This window comes from Chiloscyllium punctatum, chromosome 1 (genome assembly GCF_047496795.1).
Source record: "Chiloscyllium punctatum isolate Juve2018m chromosome 1, sChiPun1.3, whole genome shotgun sequence".
NCBI lineage: Eukaryota > Metazoa > Chordata > Chondrichthyes > Orectolobiformes > Hemiscylliidae > Chiloscyllium > Chiloscyllium punctatum.
The window spans coordinates 157,374,425-157,398,552 of record NC_092739.1 but is presented as its reverse complement, the minus strand read 5'-3'; the positions used below and the strand labels follow the sequence as shown (position 1 = coordinate 157,398,552).

Below are 24,128 nucleotides of genomic sequence, written 5' to 3'. Positions count from 1 at the left end.
ACAAAAAAAAGGTTGCTACGTAAATACAAGTCTTCCTTTTGCAATACCTTTCAAAGTCAACCACAGATAACAAATGAGATAAATCAGAAGAGGCAGATGAAATAAACATAGATTTATGGTGGTAGATCGGAAAAAAGTAATGAAAAAGTTCTGAGCCTCACCAAGACTGTACCACATGTCCCGGATTGCTGCCCCGATCACACCTCTCATATCTCCGTACCTGTAGAAGATAGGGAGAAAATGTCAGTCTATGTGCTCTTAAGACACTGCAAGTTCTGTACAATGTAGATGAGCCGGTGTTGGACTGGGGTGGACAAAGTTAGAAATCACACAACACCAGATTATAGTCCAACAGGTTTAATTGGAAGTATTAGCTGCTCTTTCACCAGGAAGCTGTGGACCGGGATCATAAGACACTGAACTTATAGCAATAAGTTAGTATTTTGTTCATTCTTACATAATTTTGTTTCTGACTTGTTTACGTATAAAACACTGCTTCAGCCTCAACTGGTGTTTTGCATTTAGTCCTGGACACCACACTTTAGGATGAATGTGAAGGCATTTAGAGAGAGTGTAGGAAAAATAGCGAGAGTCTGGATGAGAAATTTCAGTGAAGTAAGTAAGTTGGACAAGTTGGGATGGCTTTCTTTGGAGACGAGGAATCTGACAGTAGATTTGTTCGAGCTACTCAAATTCATTAAAGATTGAAAGAGTTGAAAGAGAGAACATGCTCTCATTAGTATAAACACCAGGTGGTACAGATTTATGATATTTGGTAGAATAAAAAGCACTGTAGATCCAAGGAATACTTTTATCATGCAATGAGTGGATTGGAATGAATGTTAGGTTGGATTGAGGGTTTCAAGAGGGGATTGGATTGTTATCTAAAAAGGTGGGGTTACAAGGAGGAGGTAGGGATTGGTACGAGATACATTGCTCAATCCAAAAGCCAGCACTGAGTCACATGGTATAGATACAGATCCTGTGGCCCAATCGGCCCATGGGGACCATAATCCCAAACTAAACTGGTCCCACCTCCCCATGCGTCGTCCATATCCCCCCAAACATTTCTTATTCATGTACTTATCCAAATGTCTTTTAAACATTGTAACTGTACCCACATCCACCACTTCCTCTGGTATTTCATTCCACACATGAATCACTCTCTGTGTAAAGAAATTACACCTCATGTCTTTTTAAATTAATTTCTCCACTCACTTTAAAAATATACCTCCTAATCTTGAAATCCCTGCGGAAAAGATACCTGCCATTCGTAATATCTATACCCCTCATTACTTTATAAACCTCAATAAGGTCACATCTCAACCTCCTACGCTTCAGCTGATCTAGCCTCCCTTCATAACTCACACCCTCCATTCCCCGCAATATCCTGGTAAATCTCTTCTAAACCCTCTCCAGTTTAATAATATCCTTTCTATGACAGGGAGACCAACATTCTAGACACAGTATTCTAGAAGAGGCCCAACCAACATCATGTACAACTTCGACATGATGTCCTGATTCTTATACTCAAAAGTCAGAGCAATGAAGGCAAGCATGCTAAATGCCTTCTCAGCTCCCTCTCTATATGTGATGCAAATGTTAAAGAATTAGGTACTTGAACCCCTAGATCTCTCTGTTCTCCAACACCATCCAAGACGCTACTTTTAATTATATAAGTCTTGTCTTTGCCTTTCTTTCTTCAACTTGATGGACTGAGGAATGCTGTAAAAACTCTGTGATATAGTTTTTGCCTCATCTTGACTTATAACTAGCCATGAATTTAGGACATAGCTTGAAAAGAATAGTAAATAGTTCAATTCTTCATTCCCAGGATGCTTCAGGGTATGGATCATATTTAGAAAGAAAATGCATTCTCAGCAAGGAGAAAGGTCAGTTTGTTGGCAAGGAATGATGACTAAGAATACTGAGATAAGAAATGGGATAATGAGCTCAAGGTGACAAACAGGTTGGCCATCTGGCATATTGTCAGAAAGTAACAAATTTCTAGGAGTCTTCTTTACAATAACTTTCATCAGGTCGTAATGTATCATTATTAAGGACAATGCATAAATATGTACTGATAAAGGTCCTGAGCATTGCCTTACAATTTACAGAGAGGTACAGGCAAGAACGTAAGGATCAGTAACGGTTTTGGTTATCCATATGCAGAAAATCAGGGTAATTTATGGTGGCTCAGTGGTTAGCACTGTTGTTTCACAGTGCCAAGGACACGGGTTTGATCCCAGCTTGGGGTGACTGACTGTGTGGAATTTTGCACATTCTCCCTGTGTCTGTGTAGGTTTTCTCCCACAGTCCAAAGAAATGCAGCTTGGGTGGAATGTCCATGCTAAATTGCCCCGTATCCAGGGATGCGCAGGTTAGGTGGATTGGTCATGGTAGGTACAGGGTTACAGGAATAGGGTGGTGGGTTGGGTGTGGGTAGGATGCTCTTCAGAGGGTCGTTGCAGACTCGATGGGCCAAATTGCCTCTTTCTGCTCTGTAGGGATTCTATGACTCTATAATCCTACTGCTCAGGCATTGAGAGGGTCAAAATGTGATCGAGCACAAGAATATAAGAAATAGGGGCTGGAATTGGCCAAAGGGTCATTGAATCTACTAGATTGATTGTCTATTTCAACTCCACTTTCTAGCTCTGCCCCCATATCCTCTTATTCCCCGAGTACCAAAGGTCATTCAATCTCATCTTGAATAGAAACACAGAAGACAGAAGACCATTCGGCCCTTCGAGCCTGTTCCGCCAACCATCACGATCATGGCTGATTGTCCAACTCTTAAATGTGGAGTCGCAGGTAGATAGGATAGTGAAGAAGGCGTTTGGTATGCTTTCCTTTATTGGTCAGAGAATTGAGTACAGGAGTTGTGACGTCATGTTGTGGCTGTACAGGACATTGGTTAGGCCACTGTTGGAATATTGTGTGCAATTCTGGTCTCCTTCCTATCGGAAGATGCTGTGAAACTTGAAAGCGTTCAGAAAAGATTTACAAGCATGTTACCAGGGTTGGAGGATTTGAACTATAGGGGGAGGCTGAACAGGCTGGGGCTCTTTTCCCTGGAACGTCAGAGGCTGAGGGGTGACCTTATAGAGGTTTACAAAATTATGAGGGGCATGGATAGGATAAATAAACAAAGTCTTTTCCATGGCGTCGGGGAGTCCAGAACGAGAGGGCATAGGTTTAGGGTGAGAGGGGAAAGATATAAAAGAGACCTAAGGGGCAGCTTTTTTATGCAGAGTATGGTACGTGTATGGAATGAGCTGCCAGAGAAGTGGTGGAGGCTGGTACAATTGCAACATTTAAGAGGCATTTGGATGGGTATATGAATAGGAAGGGTTTGGAGGGATATGGGCCAGGTGCTGGCAGGTAGGACGACATCGGTTGGGGTATCTGGTTGGCATGGACAGGTTGGACCGAAGGGTCTGTTGCCATGCTGTACATCCCTATGACTCTATGACTCTAATCTTGCTTTCTCCCCATCACCTTTGGTCCCCTTTGCCCCAAGTGCTACATCAAGCCGTTCCTTAAATACATTCAATGTCTTGGCATCAACTACTTCCTGTGGTAATGAGTTCCATAGGCTCACCACTCTTTGGGTGAAGAAACATCTCCTCATCTCCGTCTTAAATGGTCCACCCGGAATCCTCAGACTGTGACCCCCTGGTTCTAGACACACCCGCCATCAGGAACATCCTCCTGCATCTACCAAATATACTGAATGACTGGGCATCTACAATTCTCTAGAATAGAGAATTCAAAGGATTCATGATTTAGGAGCAGAAATAGCTCATTCAGCCTATTGAACTTGTCACATATTCAATATGATTATGGTTAACATGAATGTGGCTTCAACTCCAATTTCCTGACAACTCCTGATAACCTTGTTGGTCAAGAATCCAACCAGAACTGACTTCCAAATATTTAATTTAAAAAAGAAATTAATGAGATGAAAGTATCATTGGCCAGGCCTGAATTCATTGCCTATTCCAGAGGGCAGTTAAGAGTCAACCACATTGCTGTGGGTCTGGAGTCACATGTAGGCCGGACCAGGTAAGGATGGCAGTTTCCTTCCCCAATGGACGTTAGTGAACCAGATGGGGCTCCCCCCCACGCCCTCCCCGACAATTGACAACAGATTCATGGTCATCATTAAACTCTTAATTCCAGACTTTTATTGTCTTGAACATCCACCATCTGCTGTGTTAGAATTTGAACCCAAATGCCCAGAATGTAAGCTTGGTCTCTGGATTAAAAATCCATCAATAATACAATGAGGCTATCCCCTCCCCTATAACAACCCTACCCCAAATTCTCTCTGAGGAAGAGAGTTCCCCTCACTTTTGACCACCTGAAAGAAAAAAAGTTACACCTTGTCTTTATCTTATTGCAGTTCGAATCTCTCCCATAGCGGAGACATCACTTGTCATGACCTCACATGAAACTAAGGTTCAATACTATCACGTCTTGTTATTCTAAATTTCAATTGTTGCGGAACAAATAGGGAAAAGGTTGTAGCGAGCTGCAGCAAAGGGGCGTTTTGGGGTCCTAGTCCATGAACCTCAAGCACCCTAGCCTCCAAGTTTAGTGGTTAACATGTAAGGCAAGTGCGATGTTTACTTTTACTTCAAAGGGAATGGATTACACCGAGCAATCCCCAGCTGATTTGAACCATCACGATAAACCAGAAGGTCAGCTACAGTATGACAGGAGCTATTAGTTGACCACCATTTTCCCAATGACTGATGTCAAATTAAACGGCTCACAGTGCCCCATCTTTTCTCTCCCTTGTGAGCTGAAGAACAGTGGTTCATTTTCTCACTTCCAAAGCATTGGGAATATTCTAGAATCTAGGGAATTTTAGAAGATCACAAAATACATCTTCCATATCTGTAACCACCTTTTGATGGAGTCAAATCCCGGGAGGAAATGTCAATACAACTTGCAAATGATACATTCTGCTCTGGCTAATCTGTATACTTCAAAATGACCCAATTTACAAGTCTACCTTCACCAAGGTATCCCTCTGAACGGTTTCATTACTTTTCTGTTTCGTTTAACACATTATTTTGTACAAACTGAATGTGAATTTGCAGTGCCTGTAGGAGGGGTGACAGCCCAATGGTATTATTGCTGGACTGTCATTCAGAGACCAGGTATTGTTCTGGGTCCTGGATTCAAATCCTGTCAAGGCAGGTAGTGCAATTTGCATCTGGAATTAAGCCTCTCAAGATGGCCAGGAACTAATTGTTGGGGGATTTACCAGTGTCCTTTAGAAGAAGGAAATTACCATCCTTGCTTGCTCTGGCCTACACACGACTCTCGACCCACCGCAGTGTGGTTGAATCTTAACTACCCTCTGGGCAATTAGGGATGGGAAATAAATGCTGGTCTCACCTAATATGCCCAACTTCCATTAATGCACTTTTTAAAATGAATTCCATGTTATGATCACTCATCCCCAGAGGATCACATCGTACGAGATTACCAATTAACTCAGCCTTATTACACATGATAATGTATTATTCTGGAATACAGCTTAGAATGTACACTGCTTGTACTTATCTATTAAATCTACATGAAAATTAAGAGCTCCAAAAATTATTTTATTGCTCTCATGAAAAGTTCCTCTCAACTCTTGACTCTGCATCTATCCACCAATAAGACTATATGAGGAAGCAAACAGTTCAGTCTGCCATTGTTTTCTGCCTTGAGATGTATTTTTCTGATCTCCATTTATACCGAGTTGATACCCTGATCTTCTGAACCAAGCTCCCTCCTCACTCCAGTTCTTATTTCACCATTTATTGTCAGACTACATCCTTGGATCCTCTTTTTCCATTTGTTCTGTCTGTTTGAAATGTGAAGTAATCTAGAATACCTAGTTCCCAACCTTAGGCCTACAGGATCACAGAATCCTAATGATAGAGAGGAGCCCATTCAGTCTCTCCTGTCTGCACTGGCTTTCTGAGCATTATAACTTAATGCTAATTTCCTGCTTTTCCGGATAACCGTGTAAATTGTTCCTATTTAAATAGTTATCCAATGCTATCTTGAATGCTTCAATCGAACCTTCATCCATCGCATTTCCAGGCATTAGTCCTATTAATGTACTTTTCTTTTGATCATACCTCCTGGTCTGTGTCAATGCTGTGTACAGCATCAGCACACCAATTGCTGTATGGGCCCCATTAGAGGGAACACAGCTTCTAGGTAGGTAGTATGATGGCTCAGCAGTTAGCATGTGGCCTCGCAGCGCCAGGTTCCTGGATTTGATTCCACCCTTGGGTGAGTGTGTGTGGAGTTTACACATTCTCCCTGTGCCTGTGTGGGTTTTCTCTGGGTGCTCTGGTTTCCTCCCACAATCCAAGGATGTGTAGATCAGGTGGATTAACCATGGGAAGTTGGCTCTGATGTAGGTTAGCCATGGGAGATGTGGGTCCAGGTGGGATGATCTTCAGAGGATCGGTGTTGACTCGATGGGAAAATGGCCTACTTCCACAGTTTAGGGTTTCTACGATAAAGACAGTGTGTTCCATGTCCCTAGGAATCAGGAACATTGTTGTAACGTCAAGGGGGGACAATGAAACTTTCTCTTATTGGAGATGGTAAATACCGATACTTGTTTAGCATGAATCATACTTACCTGGATGTTGTTCAGGTCCACCTGCATCTGGACACAGACTGCTTCAGTAATTCAGGATTCTGTTAAATTCAGCCTTGATCTCATCTCTGCACCCGTGGCCACCCATGCAAAAGGAGGGAATCAGGTTCTCCATCATTGCAAAAATCCATGCCTTCATTGCCGTACAAATACTTTTCTATAATAACTAATATATCAAAATCATTTGTGCCTTTTTGACCCATTTGGTATCTGTCTTGTTCTGACTGCCTCATGCATTCAGATCAAGCGTATTTAATGTTAACATTTTACCATCTGTGCTGATTTGACCTTATTCACTGATGCAATTATTACCAGTAAATCCCATCCTGTTACATTCTGCTGACTGGACTCAGATTGCATTGTTGGCCTATGGTTCAGGTTTTGCTTTTCAGATTTTATAAATTGCCCTCGCCTGACCCTTGCTCTACTCCATGCTTTGAAGCTGTTCAGCCAGATGAGGTGAAGAGAGCGGTATAGCTGGAGCACTGAGCTCTAAAGTCGTCATCCTGAGATAGCCCCAGCCTAACCTGATACTAACGCTGCACTTAAGGTGGCGTCCGATGTAGCCCAGAATCAAAGAGTGCACGTATCATGCAGGAGACCAAGGGGCAGAGTTCTCTGCTCCCCTGCTCGATCTTACGTATGGGGAAATGAGGGCAGGACCCTTCTTGACTGGCCCATTCTGAGCTGTGAAACATTTCACAGTGCGATAACCATGGCCTATACCAGCCTGCACACCCTTGCCCCCATTGATGCCCTCAAAGTGGGCAACCAACGACTGCGTGAGGGGCATCTGACACTCAGCCTCAATTCTGAGGCAGGCAAGTGGAGATCAGGGGTGGGGATGGAAAGCCAACCCTGCTCAGCCCTCTGACCTCAAGGAGGTTGGGCCTGGGCGGGGGATGGGCACATGCCTGCCATTCCCTTCAATGGTCTCCTTTTTACATCGAGGTAAAAACAATGACTGCAGATGCTGGAAACCAGATTCTGGATTAGTGGTGCTGGAAGAGCACAGCAGTTCAGGCAGCATCCAAGGAGCAGTAAAATTGACGTTTTGGGCAAAAGCCCTTCATCAGGAATAAAGGCAGTGAGCCTGAAGCGTGGAGAGATAAGCTAGAGGAGGGTGGGGATGGGGAGAAAGTAGCATAGAGTACAATAATCCATAATAAACCACTAATCCAGAATCCTTTTTACATCGGGCATCATACCATGACGTTTGCTCCCCCTAGTTTCTCGCTCCTCCCTTGTCCTCACCATTGAGATCCCTGAACTTTCTCTCCCCACTGCCCTTGGCCCTGGTCTTCCAACCTGGCGACTACTTAATGAACCCTCATTGGAGCATCCAAAGACTGCTGGGCAGCTGGTACTGGGGGACATTGGTGGGCAGGGGTGTGGAAGGGGTGAATGTGATGCCTTCACTGTGAACAATTTGAGCAGTGAAGCAGGAAGCCACACCCTTTGAAACCCCCAGGATTGACATCCACTAGCACCAAAAGATGGAACATGAGCCAATCAAATCTCACTGCAGAATCTACAACAGAAATATACGTTTACACAGTGCCTCAAACATGACAAAACATCCCGATGTACTTCAGAGGGGCATTACTGAATCGAATTTGGCAACAAACTGCATAACATAACAGCAGGGTAGTTGGGAAACAGGAGAGGAGATGGAGGCAAAGAGATCTAAGATGATAAGAAATAGGAAGAAGAGTAGGCCATTCAGCCTCTTGAGCCTGCTCTGCAATTCAACAGGATCATGGCTGATCTGATATTGATCACCTCCATAGAATCTCTTTAGTGCAGACAGAGGCAGTTCAGCCTATTAAGACTTCACCAACCCTCCAAAGTAAGGGGTAAATGTAGAGTAATAGGGTGGAGGAATGGGTCTGGATGGGTTACTCTTCAGAGGGTTGGTGTGGATTTGTTGGGCCAAAGGGCCTGTTTTCACACTGTAGGGATTCTATAAAAAGAAGAGCATCCCAACTAGACCCAGCATTACACAGGGTGGCATGATAGCTCAGTGGTTAGCACTGCTGCCTCACAAAGCCAGGGACCCGGGTGTTCAATTCCAGCCTCGGGTGACTGTCTGTGTGGAGTTTGCACATTCTCCCTGTGTCTGCGTGGGTTTCCTCCAGTTGCTCCGGTTTCCTCCCACAATCTAAAAGATGCGTTGGTCAGGTGACTTGGCCTCGCTAAATTGCCCATAGTGTTAGGTGCATTAGTCTGGGATAAATATAAGGTAGGGAATGGGTCTGGGTGGTTACTCTTCAGAGGGTCGGTGTGGATTTGGTGGACCAAAGGGCCTGTTTCCATACTGTAGGGAATCTAATTTAACACCATGGCTAATCCAGCCAGCCAACGCATCCCTGGATCCGACAGGCAATTTAGCATGGCCAATCCACCTAACCTGCATATGTTTGGACTTTGGGAGGAAACCCACCCAGAGAGTAGGAGAATGTGCAAACTCCACACAGATAATCACCTGAGGCTAAAATTGAACCTGTGTCCCTAGTGCTATGAGGCAGCAGCACTAGCCACTGTGACATCCTCTATCTGTCTGTGTGGAGTTTGCACATTCTCCCTGTGTCTGCGTCGGTTTCCTCCCACAATCTATAGGGTGTGCAGGTCAGGTGAATTGGCCATGCTAAATTGCCCATAGTCTTGGGTGCATTAGTCAGAGGTACAATAGGGTTGGGGAATTGGTCTGGGTAGGTTACTCTTTAGAGGGTCAGTGTGGACTTGTTGGGCCAAAGAGCTTGTTTCCATACTGTAGGGAATTTAATCTAATCTGATATTTCCTGCCCTTTCCCCCCAATCCTTGATTCCCGTACTGATCAGCCTTACTTCAGTGAAGGAATTCCAGAACTTGCAGCCTGGCTGGCTGAAGGAATGGTTACAAAAAGCGTGGGGTGGAGGTTGGTGGAGGGGGAGGACAGAGATGTGGGGTTAGCCAAGAATTCAGAATCGGATGAGGACAAGGTTCTCAGAGGCTGCGTCGGGCCTGGCGTTTCTGTCAGTTTCTGTGTTACTCTTCTTTGTGACTATTCGCCAGGATAGTACATTTCTGCATGCTTCAGATGTTCAACTGAACAAACTGAGAAAAAAAATGCTAATGAGGTTCATTTTGCTATTATTACCAGAGAAAAGATTACTATAATGACTCTCAGTTACTTTTGTTGGTCAGAGGTGTAAAGTGAACAGAATGTCCAAATGAATGGCAAATGACCCCTCCTTCCAATCTATCTTGAACACATAAAATGGACCTATTTCTTTCAAAGATCAGGAATAATGAGGTAATGAGCTTCAGAGTGACTCAGACAGATTGGAATGATCGGCTTTTCTCTTTGAAAGAGGACATGCTGGTTGAACACACTGTGCCTTTGCTCAATAAATCTGGATTCAAATCCAGTCCAGATGGAGAAGGTCCCTTTGTTGCAAAGATCTTAAAAATAAAATGAGTTCTGTCAGTCTCAATCCAATTACAGCAGGCACAAGTCCATAGCGGGAGAAGTGCCCTCACGTTAACCACTAATTGACACTAACTCAAAAATCAATGACACGGAATATGAACATTGGCATTCCTGCCCACATCCCTGACAGTGCATTGGACATTCTTTTGAATATGACTGTCATTGAAGTTCGACTGGGGAAGGATGGGTAAGTTCCGCACTGCTCTTAAATTAGGCTGCAACCGACCTTGGAGAGTCTGGTGCAAAGTGAAATTGCTCTTCAATTTTCCTGCAGGAACGCTGTCTCTCACTATATTCCACACAAAAAGACTCATGTCAGAAGAGCCTTCTCACTTGGGATAAACGTTGTGAGGTTTAAATCACAAAATGCATCGGATTTGAAACTGTGCCCGACAGTATTTTATATACCTGTGTAAAGGTTCAAACAACACATAACATGGGTAGTGGTCACACAAGCAAGCAAGTTCACTTCTTTCACAGGCTATGCAATCATATAATTACCACCTACTACAGCATTGAATGAAACCATTGGGCCCAGCACATGCTAGCTTTATCATAGATTTATCCAATTAAGTCTTATGCCATTGCTCTGTCCAAATGATGCAGCAGAGATTTCCTCTTCAAGTATTCAATTCCCTTTTAATATGTACTGGTGAATCTGTTTCTGCCCTTTCAGGCAGTAAATTCCAGATTGTAAGAACCCACTCGATAATTGTTGTGTTCATCTCACTGCTCTTTATTCTGTAGGACATTAAATATGTTCCTTTGGGCAGGAATTTACTTCTCCAAACCGCCCCCCCCCCCGCCCCCCCCAGACATGTAGTGTTGATATTTCTCACACTCGCTATATCAATGTACATTTTAAAGACATGCGCATCATATCTTCATTGTTTCAGAGCATCCAATTGATGATATAAAGGTCTTGTATTCCATCTTACTTTAGATCACTTGAGACATGGTGCTCTACTGGAAGCTCTCTGTTGTAATCTGATAGTTTAAGGCTAGCCCAGACACTTATGTGCCTGTGAATCGAACATTTTCACATTATAATTAGCTACCTTAAATGTCTGTTGGATTCTTCAAAACCATATAACCACGGCCAGTTTGGATAACATAATCATTGTCACATCAGGTAAAACACCCTGCTAGAGATAAACTCAGTAAGGCAAAAGTGAGGACTGTAGATGCTGGAAACCAAAGTTTAGATTAGAGTGGTGCTGGAAAAGCACAGCAGGTCAGGCAGCATCCGAGGAGCAGGAAAATCGACATTTCGGGCAAAAGCCCTTCATTAGGAATGGAGGCAGGGAGCCTCCAGGGTGGAGAGATAAATGGGCGGGGGGGTGGTGGGGGAGAAGGACAAAATGAGTTCAATAGCAAAGAGTACAATAGGTGAATGGGGGTGGGGATGGAGGTGATAGGTCAGAGGGGAGGGTGGGGGAAGGTCGTAAAGAGTACAATGAGTGGATGGAGGTGGGGATGAAGGTGATAGGTCAGAGAGGAGGGGAGTGGATAGGTGGGAAGGGAAATTGGCAGGTAGGACAAGTCATGAGGATGGTGCTGAGCTGGAAGTTTGGAACTGGGGTAAGGTGGGGGGAGGGGAAATGAGGAAACTGTTGAAGTCCACATTGATGTCCTGGGGTTGAAGTGCTCTAAGGCGGACGATGAGGCGTTCTTCCTCCAGGGGTCGAGTGGTGAGGGAGCGATGGTGAAGGAGGCCCAGGACCTGCATGTCCTCTGCAGAGTGGGAGGGGAGTTGAAATGTTGGGCCACAAGGGTTGATTGGTGTGGGTGTCCCGGAGATATTCCCTGAAGCGCTCTGCGAGAAGGCGTTCAGTCTCCCCAATGTAGAGGGGAACGCATCGGGAGCAATGGATACAATAAATGACATTGGTGGATGGGCAAGTGAAACTTTGATGGATGTGGAAGGCTCCTTTGGGGCCTTGGATGGACGTGAGGGAGGAGGTGTGGGCACAGGTTTTGACACTAGGGCATCAATGTGGACTTCACCAGTTTCCTCATTTTTCCTCCCCCCACCTTACCCCAGTTCCAAATTTCCAGCTCAGCACCGTCCTCATGACCTGTCCTATCTGCCAATCTTCCTTCCCACCTACCTGCTCCACCCTCCTCTCTGACCGATCACCTCCACCCCCACCTCCATCAACCCATTGTACTCTTTGCTACCTTTCCCCACCCTCCTCTCTGACCTATCACCTCCATCCCCACCCCCATTCACCTATTGTACTCTTTGCTACTTTCTTCCCAGCCCCACCCCCCCATTTATCTCCCCACCCTAGAGGCTCTCCTCCTCCATTCCTGATGAAGGGCTTTTGCCCGAAACATTAATTTTCCTGCTGCTCGGATGCTGCTTGACCTGCTGTGCTTTTCCAGCGCCACTCTAATCTGAACTCTCGAGATAAACTCACTTTTACTCATGCAAAATTTGGAGGTGGCTTTCATATCACCTACTCACCTGGCCTTGACTTCATTGTTGTTTTAAAGGTGGGAGTTAAGGCCTCAAGTAGCCAGCTCACTCTCACCCCCATTGACGGTATTAAGTGGCCATGGACTGACTGCCAGTTTTTTGGATAGTGTGACGTGTATTGGGACAGTGGGATGCCTGGCTAGATAGCCTGCGTCAGCTTTGGGCACAGAGATGGAGAGGATATGTGGGGCTCTTTTAGTGATCGCCCAACCCTGGGTCGTCTCTTCCAGCCTGACCTTTGCACCCTATCCACCTCCCCCTCCACCCAACAAAAAACCATTACCCTTGCCCTGATGCTAACCATTGAGAAACCCCAAGCACTTACTCTGCACCCTGTTCCTGGTTCTGCCTTATCAGGATTGGCTGCATTATAGGCAATGTCCAGATCTCCCATAGCACTGTTGGGTATTCAGGTGGGCTGGCATGCTCTCACAGTTGGGCCTTTCTCAAAATTTGGTTGGTGGGGAGGGGCCATTCGAAATCCCACCTTTCACCAATTAATATTCCCGTGAGTAGTAAAGAGCGACAAGGCAGCTGTCAGGAGCAGGGTTGGTTTCCTAATATAGTCACAGGCTGGGAAATATTAGCCAAGATTACCAAGCCTTTGGGTATTGGAAATAACTTCCCCTTATGTGCTTAATCAATATTTGGAAACATCGCTTTTAATTCCCCCCTTAACGCTATTTGCTCAAAGGACAGCCATAACTTTTCTGCCTCCGTACAATTTTGTCATTCAACTAAGTATCCACTAAATCTCTCTAATATCTTCCCTAGAGTATGGTAGCATTGGTCACACTACTTTAACTGAGTCTTAAACAGAGTTATGGTTCAACATTATTCTCTGCTTTCATCCCCTTTGCCTCATTTATAAACTCAAGAATCTACTATGCCTTTTTTAATAGGATTACCACATGTCCTGCTGCTTTCCAAGATCTGTGTGAAAGTATCGGCGATCCTAAGTCTCGTTTGAAATGTATCCTTTATTTTACAAGGCTCTCCCTATTCTCCTCACCCCCCCAAAAAACCTAATCACTCTACACTTCTCTGCACGATATTTTGCCTGCCACATGACTGTCTCTCCCATCAATTCATGTAAGACTTCACTCTGAAGTCTCCTACTTGTTTACTGCATTTTCAGGTTTTGTGTCAAAAGTAGACTTTTAAATTATACCCAGGCTTAGAATTTTAATATCTCTAAAAGCTGCACTGATCTCACCCTTGTATGCTTTTCTCCAGTCTTGGAACAACTCTTCATCAATGCTCTCTGGCTTTTTGTCGGTCATGCAATTCCACATTTACGTGGTCCCCACATCTTTAAACAACTTTATCATTTTACAAACAGGTCTGTTATTTCACATTCTGTTAAACATCTTTTGAAAGTCCATATGCACAAGACCGACTACACCCACCCATTGTTTCATTAAAAACCACGAACAAGTTTTGTCAAATAGGCTTTCACTAACAAATCCGCGACACGTTTCATTATCTATACAATAAACTTGGCTCTCCAATACTGGGATATTTTCCAGCATTGCCAGGTCTATACCTCTTAACTTATTTAACAAAGGTATAAAGTTTACAATCCTCTGAAATGATTCCCTCTCGAAGAAGAATTAGAATACTTTGCATGAGTTACCACCTGAACTCTCCTCAGCACCACAGGGAGCATCCCACTTGGGCTAAATAACAAACTTTTTGAGTCCTCTCTCTTTATTTATTTTCATCCCTTCAATTTCGACACAGATCTTCATATTTTGTCATCATGTACTCAACACTGTGGAGGAATAAATGAAGTCAGTTTAAAGGAAGTGACCAAGTTGTTGGATGAAGGAAGGGCTGTTGATGTCATATACATGGACTTTAGTAAGCAGTTTGATAAGGTTCCCCATGGTAAACTAATAGAGAAAGTGAAGTCACATGGTGTGCAGGGTGTTCTAGCTAGGTGGATAAAGGACTGGTTGAGCAACAGGAGGCAGAGTTGTAGTAGTTGAAGGGAGTTTCTCGAAATGGAGAAAGGTGACCAGTGGTGTTCCACAGGGATCAGTGCTGGGGCCACTGTTGTTTGTGATGTACATAAATGATCTGGAAGAGGGCACTGTTGGTATGATCAGCAAGTTTGCAGATGACACAAAGATTGGTGGAGTCGCAGAAAGCATTAGGGACTGTCAAAGAATATAGGAGGATATAGATAAATTGGAGAGTTGGGCAGAAAAGTGGCAGATGGAGTTCAATCCAGACAAATGTGAGGTGATGCATTTAGGAAGTCTAATTCCAGAGAGAATTATACAATGAACGGAAGAGCTTTGGGACAAGTTGATGGGCAGAGAGATCTGGGAGTGCAGGTCCATTGTACCCTGAAGGTTGCTGCACAGGGGGATAGAGTGGTCAAGTAGGCATATAGTATGCTTGCCTTCATTGGATGGGGTATTGAGTACAGGAGCTGGCAAGTCATGTTAAAATTGTACAAGACATTGGTTCGGCCACATTTAGAATACTGTGTACAGTTCTGGTCAACACATTACCAAAAGGATGTGGACGCTTTCGAGCCGGTGCAGAGAAGGTTTATGAGGATGTTGCCTGGTATGGAAGGTGCTAGCTATGCAGACAGGTTGAGTAGGTTAGGTTTGTTTTCATTAGAAAAAAGGAGATTGAGGGGGGACCTGATTGAGGTTTACAAAATCATGAAGGGTATAGACAGGGTGGCTAGAGATAAGCTTTTTCCCAGGGTGAGGGATTCAATAACAAGAGATCATGCTTTCAAGGTGAGAGGTGAACAGTTTAAGGGGGATACACGCAGTAAGTAGTTCTCACAGAGAGTGGTGGGTGTCTGGAACGCGTTGCCAGCAGAGGTGGTAGAGGAAGGCACGGTAGATTCATTTAAGATGCGTCTGGACAGATGCATGAGGAGGTGGGGAGCAGAGGGATACAGATGCTTAGGAATTGGGTGACAGGTTTTAGACAGTAGATTTGGATCAGCTCAGGCTTGGAGGGCCAAAGGGCCTGTTCCTGGGCTGTCAATTGTCTTTGTTCTAATCATGGCCAATCTATCTAGCCTGCATATGTTTGGACTGTGGGAGGAAACCCACGCAGACATGGGGAGAAAGTGCAAACTTCATATAGATTGTAATTGAACCTGGGACTCCGGCACTGTGAGGCAGCAGTGCTGAAGTCACAAGGAGGCTACTCACTTGCATATGATAGCCATACGCTTAGCATTCGAGAAGTTCTCCAGTTGCAAAGATTCCTGTGTTAGGAAGGCCACAGTGAGATGAAAGTAATTGTTCCAAAGCTGTGGAAACAAATTGAAGAATGAATTGTCAAAGTTCAATGCATGGACTGATTTCCCAGCAAGCATCACTCTACACACCACCCCCAAAGCCACTGGCTCCATCTGTGAATCCTGGACACATAACTCTCAGCATTTACATGGAGCAAACATAAATGTACTTCCGCCATTGCCTAGTTGTGGATGGCAGGGGAGCCAGCGCTGTGACGGGGCCTGTAGCAATTGGGAAAGCTGAAGGAGAAACGACCGAGATGACGTCTCAAAACCTCATGTGACACTTACGAAAGGCTCCGTGTTCAAGCACGAATCAATGAGGGTCAAGGCTGTGAGCAGCCTCAGTGCTTCTTCTTGAGCCTTGATATCCTGCAGAACTTTTTCTTTTCACTCAGCATCTGATGTCCTTCGAACACCTGGCCCCAGATTAGTGCCAGGTTCGAGACAGAGCCAGAAGAGGTGGGGTGGACTGGGGAGAGTGTTGCAAGTGGTCTTTTCTCATGTGGTTTTATACCCGCATCCATGCTTTTGAGTTCAAGACAGACACTTTGAGGAAAAGGTAATGTCAAGAACTCTTTTCAAGCTTGTTTTTTTTAACACTACAGTCCATTACATATTATAAATTCATAAGATATAGGAGCAGAATTAGGCCATTTGGCCCATTAAGCCTGCTCCGCCATTCCATCATGACTTATATGCTCCCTACCCCCATTTTCCTGCCTCCTCCCCACATCCTGTCAACCCATCAATAATTAAAAATCTGTCTAACTCCTCCTTAAATTTACTTTACAAATAAACGTACTTTGAGGTAGCAAATTCCACAGATTCACAACCCTTTTGGGAGAAATATGTTAAGACTGGATAATATAGTCTGTTATATTCAGAGTTATACCAGGCTCTATCTTATTGCTGCATTATTGACAGATCATTTCTTAAACATTGCCACATAATGATACGTACTATATACTCTGCATGTCCCTTTGCATTTGTTTTTAACATTCACATAGCTAGAGTACAGACTAACTCTCCATGTACTTTTATCTCTTCTGTCCAAGTCCACCCATACTATGTTATTTATACCCAATGAGGGGCAGCTCTTCCACATCATACAACATTGTTCTAACATCCTGAAGCCTTTGCGCAGTTTTGTTGCTGATGCCGAAAACGTCATCTTTAAAAAGGACTTGTATGAGCACTTGAAATGTCACAACATTCAAGGGAAAGGGCCTTGTGCGGGGAAATAGAACATAGAACATAGAACATAGAACAATACAGCACAGAACAGGCCCTTCGGCCCACGATGTTGTGCCGAACTTCTATCCTAGATTAAGCACCCATCCATGTACCTATCCAAATGCCGCTTAAAGGTCGCCAATGAATCTGACTCTACCACTCCCTCGGGCAGCGCATTCCATGCCCCCACCACTCTCTGGGTAAAGAACCCACCCCTGACATCTCCCCTATACCTTCTACCCTTCACCTTAAATTTATGTCCCCTTGTAACACTCTGTTGTACCCGGGGAAAAAGTTTCTGACTGTCTACTCTATCTATTCCTCTGATCATCTTATAAACCTCGATCAAGTCACCCCTCATCCTTCGCCGTTCCAACGAGAAAAGGCCGAGAACTCTCAACCTATCCTCGTACGACCTACTCTCCATTCCAGGCAACATCCTGGTAAATCTTCTCTGCACCCTCTCCAAAGCTTCCACATCTTTCCTAAAGTGAGGCGACCAGAACTGCACACAGTACTCCAAATGTGGCCTAACCAAAGTCCTGTACAGCTGCAACATCACCTCACGACTCTTGAATTCAATCCCTCTGCTAATGAACGATAATACTCCATAGGCCTTCTTACAAACTCTATCCACCTGAGTGGCAACCTTCAAAGATCTATGTACATAGACCCCAAGATCCCTCTGTTCCTCCACCTGACCAAGAACCCTACCATTAACCCTGTATTCCGCAATCTTATTTGTTCTTCCAAAATGGACAACCTCACACTTGACAGGGTTGAACTCCATCTGCCACTCCTCAGCCCAGCTCTGCATCATATCTAAGTCCCTCTGCAGCCGACAACAGCCCTCCTCACTGTCCACAACTCCACCTATCTTTGTATCATCTGCAAATTTACTGACCCACCCTTCGACTCCCTCCTCTAAGTCATTAATAAAAATTACAAACAGCAGAGGACCCAGAACTGATCCCTGCGGAACTCCACTTGTAACTGGACTCCATGCTGAATATTTACCATCTACCACCACTCTCTGACTTCGACCGGTTACCCAGTTTTCTATCCAATTGGCCAAATTTCCTTCTTTCCCATGCCTCCTGACTTTCTGCATAAGCCTACCATGGGGAACCTTATCAAATGCCTTACTAAAATCCATGTACACTACATCCACTGCTCTACCCTCATCCACATGCTTGGTCACCTCCTCGAAAAATTCAATAAGACTTGTAAGGCAAGACCTACCCTTCACAAATCCGTGCTGGCTGTCCCTAATCAAGCAGTGTCTTTCCAGATACTCGTAAATCCTATCCCTCAGTACCCTTTCCATTACTTTGCCTGCCACAGAAGTAAGACTAACTGGCCTGTAATTCCCGGGGTTATCCCTATTCCCTTTTGTGAACAGGGGCACAACATTCGCTACTCTCCAGTCCCCTGGTACCACCCCAGTTGCCAGTGAAGACGAGAAGATCATTGCCAACGGTACTGCAATTTCCTCTCTTGCTTCCCACATAATCCTAGGATATATCCCGTCAGGCCCGGGGGACTTGTCTATGCTCAAGTTGTTCAAAATGTCCAACACATCTTCCTTCCTAACAGGTATCTCTTCTAGCTTATCAGTCCGTTTCACACTCTCCTCTTCAACAATACGGTCCCTCTCGTTCGTAAATACTGAAGAGAAGTACTTGTTCAAGACCTCTCCTATCTCTTCCGACTCAATACACAGTCTCCCACCACTGTCCTTGATCGGACCTACCCTCGTTCTCGTCATTCTCAGGTTTCTCACATACGCATAGAATGCCTTGGGGTTATCCTTGATCCTATCCGCCAGGGATTTTTCATACCCTCTCTTAGCTCTCCTAATCCCTTTCTTCAGGTCCCTTCTGGCTATCCTGTATCCCTCCACTGCTCTGTCTGAACCTTGTTTCCTCAACCTTATGTAAGCTTCCTTCTTCCTCTTTACTAGACATTCAACCTCCCTCGTCAACCAAGGCTCCCTCACACGACCATTTCTTTCCTGCCTGATCGGTGCATACATATCAAGGACACGTCGTATCTGCTCCTTGAAAAAGTCCCACATTTCCACCACATCCTTCCCTGACAGCCTATGCTCCCAACGTATGCTCCTCAAATCCTGTCTTACAGCATCGTAATTTCCTTCCCCCAATTGTAAAAACTTCCTTGTTGTGCGCACCTATCTCTCTCCATAACCAAGGTGAAAGTCACAGAATTGTGGTCGCCATCACCAAAATGTTCACCCACTAACAAGCCCACCACTTGTCCCGGTTCGTTACCGAGTACCAAATCCAATATGGCCTCCCCTCTGGTTGGACAATCTACATACTGCGTTAGAAAAGCTTCCTGGACACACTGCACAAACACCGCCCCATCCAATCTACTTGATCTAAAGAGCTTCCAATCAATATTTGGGAAGTTGAAGTCACCCATGACTACGACCCTGTGGCTTCTGCACCTTTCCAAAATCTGTTTCCCAATCTGTTTCTCCACATCTCTGCTGCTATTGGGGGGCCTATAATAAACACCCAACAAGGTGACTGCACCTTTCCTATTTCTGACTTCAGCCCATACTACCTCCAGAGGCAGATCCCCCTCAAACTTCCTTTCTGCAGCCGTTATACCATTTCTAATTAGCAATGCCACCCCCCCTCCTTTTTTACCACCCTCCCTAATCTTACTGAAACATCTGTAACCAGGAACCTCCAACAGCCATTCCTGTCCCTCATCTATCCATGTTTCCGTGATGGCCACAACATCGTAGTCCCAGGTACCGATCCACGCCTTAAGTTCACCCACCTTATTTCTGATACTCCTTACATTGAAGTATACGCACTTGAGCCCATCTCTGTGTCCGCAAGTAGTCCCTGTCAGTGCTACCTTCTCCACAGCCTCCCTACAGTCTAGGACATCCTGACACACAGCTAGCTTACTTGCTGGACTACAAGTCCGGATCCCATCCCCCTGCCAAATTAGTTTAAACCCCCCCGAAGAGTGCTAGCAAACCTACCCCCCAGGATATTGGTGCCCTTCTGGTTCAGGTGCAACCCGTCCTGTTTATACAGGTCCCACCTTCCCCAGAATGCAGTCCAATTGTCCAAATATCTGAAGCCCTCCCTCCTACACCATCCTTGCAGCCACGTGTTCAACTGCACTCTCTCCCTATTCTTTGCCTCTCTGTCACGTGGCACCGGCAACAACCCAGAGATGACGACTCTGTCTGTCCTAGCTTTTAGCTTCCAGCCTAACTCCTTGAGCTCTTGAATGACCTCCCCACCCCTCTTCCTACCTATGTCGTTGGTGCCAATGTGTACCACGACTTCTGGCTGCACACCCTCCCCCTTAAGGATTCTGAAGACACGGTCCGAGACGTCTCGGACCCTAGCACCTGGGAGGCAACAAACCATCCGAGAGTCTCGCCCATGTCCACAGAACCGCCTGTCCGTCCCTCTAACTAGAGAGTCCCCTATAACTAGCGCTCTCCTCTTCTCCCCCTTTCCCTTCTGAATCTCAGAGCCACAGACCCCTTCACTGCAGCTTACACCTGCAAGGCTGTCCCCCCCAACAGTTTCCAAAGCTGCATACTTATTTTTTAGGGGAACGACCACAGGGGAACCCTGCACTGCCTGTTTCTTCCCCTTCCCACCTCTAACTGTTACCCAGCTACCTCTGTTCTCCGGCGTAACTATGTCCCTGTAGCTTCTATCGATCACCCTCTCAGCCTCTCGAATAATCTCGAAATGGGAACTAGTGTTGGCAGTAGTGTATATTTTTTGGTGTAGTCTCAACAGGCTGAAGGGCCTCTTATGTACAATATGATTCTATGAGACTAACAGGGGTAAATGTCAGGAAATGTCCACTGCCGTGTGGAAATTGTCCTAAGTCATTCCGTAAGACCAGAAGATGTAGGAGCAGAAGTTGACATTCAATTCATTGAATCGACTTCACCATTCAATGAGCTGAATAATCTTCAACTCCACTTTCCTGCCTCTTCCCCATAACACTTAATTCCCTTACTGATTAAAAATCTGCCTCATCTCAGCCTTGAACATACATAATGGCCTAGCCTCAATGGCTCCCTGTGATAAAGAATTCCATAGATTCACTACCCTCTGACAGAAAAAAAATTCTCCTCATCTCTGTCTTAAATTTGTGAATCCTTACTCTGAGATCGGCCCTCTGGTCTTAGACTCTCCCACAAGTGGAAACTGCATCTACCCTGTCAAGTCCCCAAAGAATTATGTGTGTTTCAACCAGGCTGCCTCTTATTCTTCGATACAGGCCCAATCTACCCAACCTCTCCTCATTAAACAGTCCCTCCATACCTAGTATCTGCCTAGTGAACCTTCTCCGCACTGCCTTCAATGCCAAATATCTTTCCTTCGATAATGCGCCCGAAATCATTTCGAGTATTCCAATTGTGGTCTGACTGGCGCCATTTATAGGTTTTGGAAAAGCCACCTTCTTTAATACAGCATTCCCTTTAAAGTGAAAGTCAACAGTCCATTTGTCCTTCCTATTATTTACCGGACGTGGATACTAGATTTTTATGATTCATGGACGAAGACTCCTAAATCTCTCTGTTCTGCAGCTTTCTCTCTGTCATTCCCTTGATAGTTATCTCTGGGAAGCAACCCACCAATTTCAATGGCAGCGCGTCATTGGAAGCGTCAACTGGAGGTGAGACACATCTCCCAGAGAATATCCTCACTCTCATCCCCACCAAAGATCTGGATTTTAATTTCTTCATATGAGGTAAGGATAAAAAAGGAATGTCTTCTCCCACAGGATCATTCATTGGAAATGTCTTCCCCAGGGGAGGCTGGGTCATTGAATATATTCCAGGCTGAGTTACAAAAGTTTTTGATCAACAAACAAGAGTGACAGGGATCATGTAGCAGAGTGGATTTATAGCAACAATCAGATCAATCATGATCTTAGTGCATGGCGGAGCGAACCCAAGGGGACAAATGGTCTCCTTCTCCTCCTCCTCCTATTTCGACATGCTACGCCTGGCCTGGGAATACACGCTGCTACCACTGGATGCTTGAGTGGAGAAATATCTATTTCCTGGCACGTGCAATGAATAGTGTGAAAATTCACACAGATACATATGCAAAAGTGTTTTAAAATAAATAACTTGCTGCCAATCAAGCAGAAAGTACTGCTTTTTGAATTAGTGGACAATGATGGAAAATGCTGACAGGGCAGTGTTGCTAACCCCATCGTATCAATGTGTGTTCTCCCCTTACTCTCTCCTCCTGTGAAACCTTTTGTCCAGTATAAACATACCTGGAGCTCAAAGCTTGCACTGTTCAAAAACATTTTATTCAATGTTTCCGCATAGTGGTTGATGGCGCGTCGAAAAACCCTGCAGAGAGAGAAAAAAACACATAACTCATTACTAAACATTTCTTCAACTGAAGACTCCTAAAGCAAGTCATGGCAGAAGGGAAAACAAAAAAGCTTATGTTCCAGATAGAAGTACAAGAAGCAATCAGAAAGGCTAATGGAATATTTTAGTTGTGATCTCAAAAGGCCTGGAATATGAAGCGGATGAAGTGATGGTTCAGCTGAGTTGAAAATGGATCAGATGCTATCTGGAGCATTGGCTTCAATACTGAGTGCCTTAAACAAAAATATCAGCAAACTTTTCATTGACCAGCACCCAATGCGACCAGGAATGTGCTGGCTGATCAAATATTCTGAGTGATCAAGATGCCCATGCAATTAATGTAAAAATGCACAGTAAGTTATGGACATTACTGTTACACTTCAATCACAGCTTCAATCACTTAAATAATAATGTGACATTGCCTTAAATACAGCTTACTGACCGAGAGCATTTTCACTCGCACCCCCAACTGAGTCTTCAGACACTGCAGTATTTGAGGAGGAATTGATGTGAAACTAAATCAACTGTTGATATTTCATGTGGCCATTTGATTGAACAAGTATAGTTTATTTGAGGTAAATAAATTTAAAAACTGAAATAACTAGACTGAATAATACAATAATCTCGACAGTATTTGAGGTTTATACGTTGTGCCAGTATATTCAGAGGGTTAGTCCATATGGTGCTGGTTAAATGAGTTAAGATCAGGTGTAGGCCATTTGGCCCTTCAAGCTTGCCCTGCTATTTAACAAGATCATGGCTGATCTGATTGTAACCTCCGATCCACATTCCATCACGTAACCTCCTGGTAAGCTCTCTCCCCTCGTTTATCAAGAACTGATTGACTTCTACCTTAAAAATATCAAAGACTCTGCTTCCTCTGCCTTTGGTGGAAGAGAGTGTAGGAAAGAAAAAAAAAAGACCCGAAAGGGTAGATTTACCAGAATAAATCCAGGGTTAGAGGTTTAACTCTGAAGGAGAGGTTGCATGACCTGGAACATAGCAGATTGAAGAGTAATCTAATTGAGTTTCCTTTCTTTTCTGAAGGAAACAAGGGGAAAGAAAAACTCTTCACACAAAATCTACAAATGTCTCTGTAGACATTTGAAATCTTAGGGACTGAGATTCATTGTTTTTTTTTGTTGAGTATTGTCATGGACCAGGCCAGACCCCCTCAAAACATTTTAAAAGTAGCCCAGACCATAACTTTGCACGTTGTTTTAAGCAGGCCTGCAGTGGATATTCCAGGAGGGATGCTGCTGGTCAAACTAGTTAGTTTTTAACAAAACAGAATTTATTTACAACATCACAATGAAACACAAAGAACAGAAAACAGAATCCCGAATAACTCATCTGAAAACCGAACAGACTACCCCAACTTAATGATGCTGTTCCAAAAATACCTGCAACAATCCCCATCAACATCCCTTGGCACAAAAGGAAAAATCAAACATGTTCTTACAGGAGAGAACTCAGAGAGAGAGAGAGAGGGTCCAGCAGCCTTTCCTCACACACACCCTGCTCAATTAAAACCAAACCAGTGAATAGCTGAGCTCAGAGAACTGGCCACTCCC

General features: G+C 44.5%; 1 protein-coding gene across 2 annotated transcripts in view; it reads right to left on the bottom strand.

Annotated features, from left to right (window-relative positions):
* Window positions 1-24,128, bottom strand: part of LOC140481344 (dedicator of cytokinesis protein 2-like) — a 1,260,160-nt gene that overhangs the window by 338,584 nt on the left and 897,448 nt on the right. For both annotated transcript variants that reach the window (XM_072577382.1, XM_072577391.1), the window contains exons 30-32: window positions 22,452-22,530; window positions 15,823-15,923; window positions 162-220 (exon numbers count right to left, since the gene is read on the bottom strand). In XM_072577382.1, the coding sequence (XP_072433483.1) occupies window positions 162-220; window positions 15,823-15,923; window positions 22,452-22,530 (239 nt within the window). The remainder of the gene's footprint in view (window positions 1-161; window positions 221-15,822; window positions 15,924-22,451; window positions 22,531-24,128) is intronic.